This window comes from Neofelis nebulosa, chromosome 7, assembly GCF_028018385.1.
Source record: "Neofelis nebulosa isolate mNeoNeb1 chromosome 7, mNeoNeb1.pri, whole genome shotgun sequence".
Lineage (NCBI taxonomy): Eukaryota > Metazoa > Chordata > Mammalia > Carnivora > Felidae > Neofelis > Neofelis nebulosa.
The window spans coordinates 138605296-138612113 of NC_080788.1; the positions used below are offsets into that span (position 1 = coordinate 138605296).

At 58.6% G+C, this 6818-nt stretch overlaps 1 protein-coding gene and 1 long non-coding RNA gene across 2 annotated transcripts; one reads left to right on the forward strand and one right to left on the reverse strand.

Moving 5' to 3' along the window:
• Window positions 1–665: 665 nt before the first annotated feature.
• On the reverse strand, window positions 666–2612 carry GSC (goosecoid homeobox). The gene is made up of 3 exons (XM_058740193.1): window positions 2157–2612; window positions 1420–1679; window positions 666–1100 (listed from the first exon to the last, which is right to left on the reverse strand). Exons 1-3 carry the CDS (start codon window positions 2509–2511, stop codon window positions 945–947), a joined length of 771 nt encoding a protein of 256 aa, XP_058596176.1. The 5' UTR covers window positions 2512–2612; the 3' UTR covers window positions 666–944.
• A 105-nt stretch (window positions 2613–2717) lies between these two features.
• LOC131517701 (uncharacterized) lies at window positions 2718–6601 on the forward strand. Its single transcript, XR_009264748.1, has 3 exons — window positions 2718–2805; window positions 3831–4004; window positions 6456–6601. It is a non-coding gene; the product is annotated as an uncharacterized LOC131517701 (long non-coding RNA).
• Window positions 6602–6818: the final 217 nt, after the last annotated feature.

The following is a 6818-nucleotide window of genomic DNA, read 5'->3' on the forward strand; positions in this document are numbered from 1 at the left end:
CACTCTTATACCCGGGTGGCCCACAGAACTCAGGGCAGGTACCTGTGGCCACCCCAAATGCCTGGGCTAAACCACCGTGGGCCCAGCGAAGGCCGGGGTCCCCACTAGGCTCTGCGGACCCGCAGCTGAGAGCCGCCAGGCGGGAGATGTGCCGGCTCGGAGCGGCGGAGTGGCCATGTAAGATCCAGAAAAGTGTCGGGAAAGAGGCACGCCCGCCACCTAATTCCACCCTCAGGCCTGGGGATTTCGTGGGAACAGGGACCGGTGAGCCGGCTCTGGAGAGGCTCCCGGATCCCCCAGCTCCAGGGCGGATCCTGCCTTCTCGTTCGGGCTTCCCTAGGCGGCAAGGAGGAAAAGAGTCCTGGTTCTCCCCCGCGGGCGAGGGGGAACAGGAACCCCATCCTGTCCCCTCTCATGGGCAATGCTACCACCCCCAGCAGCCCGGCAAAGCCCCTCTCCACCCCTTCCTAGAGACGAAACGGATTTTAAACCAAGTCACCCGTCCTGCGACTGCTTCATATCCAGGGTTTCTTTTCTTTTCTTTTTTTTCCCCCGGACAGGTCAGAGCTGCCCAATTTTTTCTTTTGAAGCTACAAACTACGTAGATTTCTTTTCTGGGCCTCAGATGGGGGTGGGGGGCGGTGAGTATGAAATGCAGAATGTGGCCCGACTACATCGCCATCACTTTATTGTATCGTCACCGTTAACTTAACTATAAATACTACGGTGGGGAGCGAGGCGCTGGCGGCCTTGGACTTCGGGGCTCGAGCCCCTGCGCACCCCGGACCCCAGGCGCCAACCCTCCGGGCTCTGTACACTATTTACAGCTCCTCGTTCCTCTTTCTCGGCCCCCTCCCGCAAGGCAGCGCGTGTGCAAGAAAGTAGCATCGTCTGTCTGTGCAAGTCCTTCGAGTTAGTCAAGAGCCACAGCCGGCCCGCGGCCGTCAGCTGTCCGAGTCCAAATCGCTTTTACCTTCCTCTTCCCTCTTCTCGGGCGACGCCTTTGACGACGTCTTGTTCCACTTCTCGGCGTTTTCCGACTCCTCCGACGAGGACCGCTTCTGCCGCCTCCATTTGGCACGGCGATTTTTAAACCAGACCTGTGGCGCAACGGAGGACAAAACAACAGTTAAGATCAAAGGCGCGCTCCCCCACGGCCGGGGCACCCCCGGGGCCCTCCGTGGCCGCGCGTGACGCCGGCGTGGGCTCGGAACCCGGGGACCCCGCGCGCACGCCAACAAAAGGACAGGAGACTCGCTCCCGCTTCCGCATTTCCATTCAACTTCCTGGGCCTAAAGCGCCCTCCAGCAGCCTCCGGGCCTCCACGGGATGTTTTGCAAGTTCAGGGAGACCCGAGCAGAACCGAGCAAACCCGGCGGGGGCCCGATCTCGCCAGGGAGGGCCAGCAGGCGCGCCCACCTCCACTTTCTCCTCGCGGAGGTGCACCTTCCGGGCCAGCTGCTCGCGGGTACCCACGTCTGGGTACTTGGTCTCCTGGAAGAGGTTCTCCAGCGCTTCGAGCTGCTCGTCCGTAAAGATGGTGCGGTGCCGCCGCTTCCGCCGGCAGTGCAGCTGGTTGAGGAGTTGCAGCTCGGTGCGCGACAGGGTGCCCACGTTCATGTAGGGCAGCATCTGGTGCGGCACTGGGGACACTAGCACCGAGCCGGGGCCCTCGTAGCCTGCGACAGAGTAAGACGCACGGTCAGCCGCCTTCCTTGCCACGGGGCGCACACGCCAGCCCGCCTGTCCGCGACCCACTCCGACTGGAAAATCCTCTGCGGGGGGGGGGGGGGGGGTGCTGGGAAGCGGGGGTGCGCGGAAACCGAAGATGCAGGGAAATGGGGGAAGCGTGCTAGAGCGTCCACGCGCACACTCCCAAAGCCAGCTAGGGAATCCCAAAAGCCTAGTCTCCCCATGCAGGCACTAAGTTACAGTTTCCGCTAACTCTCGCCTAAAGTTTGCAGCAAGTGTACAATCCCCCCGTGCCCGATCGGCCAAAAAAAAAAAAAAAAAGTGGAGGGGGAGGGTGGGGAAAGTTTATTTTTGCAAGGAGAAAAGTTTGCGCGAAGTGAAAATAGCAAGCGCCGCCGCCCACCCACGCTCTAGGGACTGAGGACCGAGGCAGGCGGAGGAGGCCGGCGAGAGCGCGACCCTACCTGGGGGCGTCGGGACGCAGGAGCACTGCTGGGCACCCAGCGGCGGCACGGCCCCGCAGCAGGCCGGGCCCACGGGCGCCGCCTGCACGTGCAGCTGCCCGTAGAAGTAGTTGTTGTAGCCGAGGCGGGAGCCGCCGACCGCGGCCGGGAGGCCTGCGCCGCCGGGGGCCACCGGGCGCGGATAGAAGGCGCCATAGTCCGAGGAGGCGCCGCCGCCGGCGCCGTAGAGCGAGTCCCCGTGCAGGGCCGGGAAGACGACGGGAGCCGCGGCGCTGGGCGCCACTGGCAGCACCGAATCTTTGCAGCGCGGCCGGGCGGCCAGGATGTTGTCGATGCTGAACATGCTGGCGGGCATCCCCGAGCCCCGCGCCGGGACCGGGGGGCGGCAGGGAGGCGCCGGGGAAAAAGCCTCAAAGTGGCGGGGGGGGGGGGGTCCACTCTCCTCCAGCGGCCGACCAAACCGAAAGAGAGCGCGGGCGAGCGCACAGCCCCGCGCCCCTCCCCGCCCCCTGCGTCCGCTCTCCCTCCTCCCGCCCTCCCCTCTCGGCAGCGTTCGCTGAACCCAACCCGCGGGTAGGACGGAGTTTAGACCAGCTGAACCTCTTGTTGGTTTTATACTGAGTCGACGTCATCCTGGATTTAGTTCCTGGTAATATGCAGATGACAAACAGAACCAGATTTGGCCCTTTCGGTTCCTTTGGGTGGGGGGGCTTTAGGGGAGGGGGAGGGGGGAGAGGTGCCAAGGGGAGGGGGTGGCGGGGGCCAGAAAAGGGATTGTGGATTGCAAATTAATGAAATTAACCTAATCTTTCCCATTCAGCAGCCCCGCCGCGGGCCGGCCGAGCTGGGCGGGCGTCCTAATTACTCCGGTTAATCTCATTAATTCCATTGTGCGGCGCAGTTAACAACTCCTTGCGCCCGACCTCTCCGCCCCCACCCTTTTTTTTTTTTTTTTCTCAGATTGGGTCCTATTATTGGGTGCGATTTCCTCTGCGAGAAACTCAAATTCATTGTGGCCAGTTTTACTTTGAGGCTACTTTTTCTCCCCACGTCGGAATTTGTTTTGTTTTAGAAAATGCGAGGGGCTGCGTCCTCTTTCAAGCAAGATGAAAAATTCCGCTTTTCCTCCGAGCCCCCAAGCACTCACCGCCTAATTTCACCTCAGTTATTTTTTTATCTTGAGGTTTTCTCCCGAGTGGAACTGGTTAACCCCACCCCAACCTTTTTGTTTTTGCAAAGGCCAAAATTTCTAAAGGCAAAAACGACGAAAGAGGTGCGTTGTGGTTCTTAAAATACATGCATATATGTATTTTTTGCAGTCACTTTGGCTCTGAAATCTACCGTAAGAACCCGTAGGCCCTTACACAGCGGACACCAAATTCAGCCGCTATTTAAAATTCGCCACCAAGAGCAGCATTCTAGAAGCGATGCTTCCCGCTGCTCCCTGTGTGGGGGCCGGTAGGTTTATGTTTGTTTGCTTTTTTTCTTTTCTTTGGTAAAAATCGCTTTTGGAAATGGGGTGTCTTCTCCCCCATACTGTTTTTGCTTTCAATCCCAAAACGGGGCTTTTGGGATTCCTCACCCCATTCCCCAACAACTGAGTCGAATTCCCCCCCGTGCGTCTCGCCGGTTCCCCGACTGGGACAGGCCACCTAGCTGTCCTTCGCCCAACAGGCCCAGGCTGGACTCCCGGAGCCCCGGCGGCCTGGCCCAAGCCGGACTCTGCTCGCGGCAGGCGGCCGCGGTGATTTGCTGGATCCTCCGCGCTGCACGGCCGGTCCGCCGGAGCTGCCGGAGGCGCATCCAAGCCCACCACCGTGCGCAGGCGGCAGAGCGCCTTTCGAGAAGGTAGGCGACGATACGCGCGGAACGAAAGTCGCCCCGGAGGTCCTGCGGGCCCGGCGTAAACCCCAGTCTCGCAGAACTGACCTTTCTCGGCCCTTCGCGCAGGCACCCCCAGCCGCTTCAGGAAAAGGGGTAGTGCCGAGCCCAAACGGGACAGCCGAGGGCCGGGTTGGGGGGCAACTCGGGTTTCCCGAAGGAGGGCCGCTTTTAACTCACGCCCATTTTCTCCCTGTAGCTCTCTGGCTAATTAACAAGGGTCCCTGCCGGCTTGTCTGATGTTGCTTCGGTCAGGCCACGTCTGTGGGCTGCCTCCTCCCGGGCGGTAGGGCAAAGGGGAAAGGGCACTTGTCAATTCGTGTTCGCGGGTCAGAGGAGCCAAGGCGCGGGGGTTTGGTCCGGCCCGGGGCGCACAACCCCTGCCGCGCGCAGGCGTGGCGGCGAGAAGCTAGGCGGCGGCGCTTCTCCTAGGCCTCCCTTCGTGGACTCTGCACCCTCGGGCCCACCCGCTCGTGGCCCAGGAGCCTTGCTTCTAATGCTGAGCAGATTAAGAAGTAGTTGTAGGGGGAGACTAAGGCGAGACTGTAGGGGGAGACTAGGGCGAGACCGAGATGGGTCTTAGTTTGGGGAGGCAATCGATTTTTTTTTTTTTTTTTTTTTTTTTTACAATAAAAACTGCTCCCAGGGGATGGAGTGTGACCCTCTCCTTCAGAGAGGTCACGTCTAGGGTAAGAAGTGCAGCCCTTTCCCTTTTGCTACTAACCAGGGATGGAGGCATTTGCTCTGGGAGACTTAAAAATCACCAGTTTCCGGGCACATATTCTCCGCCAACCTTTCCTGGGTTGAATTCTGCAGGGCGATTGATGAAAGACAACTAGGGGCCGCAACTCCTTCGGCGACTCTGGCTGCGTTTGTGTTCGGCGTTGGGCGCCCTGGGCAGTGCGTGCGTGCGTGCGTGCGTGGATTTTTTAAGACCTTTGCTGAGCTGGGCGGAGGCAGAAGCTCTTCGGGACGGAGTCCTCGTCTGTTTCTGCAGAGGTGTTCGGAACCGCAAGGCGCCGAGACTTCAGCCACAAATTTTAGAGTGCTTTCTAGTTTTTAAATAAGGCAGCCTGCCCCCCCCCCCCGCCCCCCACGCATACTGCCTCCTTTCACTTGGTACATTGTTCTCTTTAATAATGAGATTTAGCAACCCCCTAGACTTCGCCTCTTGCTTTTCTGCAATCCTCTCATGGTACCCTCCGAGCCCTGGAAGGAAGAGCACTGTATCTCGAGTCTGAGCGTCAGAGTTCTAGACCCAACGTTGCCACCTTGCAAATCAATCACCTTGCAAATACCTCTCTAGGTCGTGGTATTTTTTAGTGGATGGAACCGACGCCAACAATCATTGGGTCCCTTAAAACTGTGAGAATTCTCGAGGCTAGGTGACTGTCGCCTGGGGTAGCTTGGGGGGCATTTTTCTAGTACTTTTCATTGAGGCCAAGATGCAGCCTATCCCCACCCCCACCCGGGTCAGGGCCTCTATCAGCTGGGTCCAAGATCAGGAAAAGGGAGTCAGAAAGCTCTGTCCTCTTTCTTGCAGAAGGGACTTTCCGGGAAGAGGTCACAGGGACCCAGACGGAGCTCTACTCCAGTCATTCAGTCTCCCAGGGAGCTCACCCCCTGCGAGGCGGGGTCTCCCCATCCCCGTTGCCCCTCGATCTGCAGGCTGCACCGTGTCCGCGGGGAGGCAGGAGCCCGGGAAGGCAGTCAGCGGTGCGATGTCCGCGCTGAGCGTCCTCTGCGGGGCCCAAACCCACAAGTGTCCGCAAGGCGCCAAACAAACAATCATCGCCTAGCCTCGCCAGGCGCAATTCGAATAACAAATGCAACGCACGCAAATTGCCTGCCTCGTGTTGCTAAGCGATTGTTTGTCCGCCCGCACGCACCGCTCAGCATGGGAGGACCGGGAGCGGCCAGAGGCGGCCAGCAAGCGCTTAGGTGGGACGTGCAGTAAACACGCCGCTGATTTTACTTATTATCACCCAAACACGATTTCACGCGAAGCAATCACCATGCCAGAAGTCTATGAAAATGTGTTTGTTGAGGAGTCCGTCGCCCCGGTAATAACCCTCATTTTTAATATATTAAAGAATAGATCAGCGGATTCCGAATGCGTAAGGTATATGTGCGGGTCGGCATCTCTAAAGGCGCTTTTGCTCCGCAGTCATCGCTAAATTGATTCATAGAGCCTAGACTAAATTGCTTCTCTGATTTAAAACCGAGTGCCCAGATTTGGAGTGTGCGTCTGGGTATCTCTTCCCGCCCCCAAGATATTTTCATTAGGGAGAAAACTGTCGCCCACTGCCCTTCCACACACTCACACACGTGCACCCATGGCTGTAAAAAAAAAAAAAAATGCATATGCGGTCCCAACTTCTTACGGTTTCAGGAACTTTCTTTTCTTAATTCTTTCAGCCTCTCTCCCGGTCACAGAGCACAGCTCATAATCGGATGCCCTTAAGAAGATTTTTCGTGGCATGGGCAAAAAGCCGGCGTGTCCTTTACAAAGGTAGGGAGCCCCCTCGGAGGAGGGCGAATTAGCTGGGTCAGAGGAATTAGGAACAATGCACAGACCCGGCTGCAGCGGGTGCGCGGTGTTGAGACCCCAGACGGTCTCCACAGGGCAAATCGGCTGTATTGTCTGTAGGTGGGCTTTTAAAAAAAAAATCCAGTGCCTCAAAAATAGTGCTCAAACCCCGGTCCATGGCCCTGCTGCTCCGAGGACACCTCCGGTAGCCCCAGGGGGTTTTCCTCGTGAGGTTGGGTGGGTGGAGTACA

What these genes read in the sequence shown, in the direction of transcription:
- GSC (XM_058740193.1), bottom strand. Translation starts at nt 2,511, where the DNA reads ATGCCCGCCAGCATGTTCAGCATCGACAACATCCTGGCCGCCCGGCCG. An exon ending in CTGCGTCCCGACGCCCCCAG is followed by an intron (nt 1,680 to 2,156) that starts GTAGGGTCGCGC and finishes ACTCTGTCGCAG; the next exon opens with GCTACGAGGGCCCCGGCTCG. An exon ending in TCCGCGAGGAGAAAGTGGAG is followed by an intron (nt 1,101 to 1,419) that starts GTGGGCGCGCCT and finishes GTTGCGCCACAG; the next exon opens with GTCTGGTTTAAAAATCGCCG.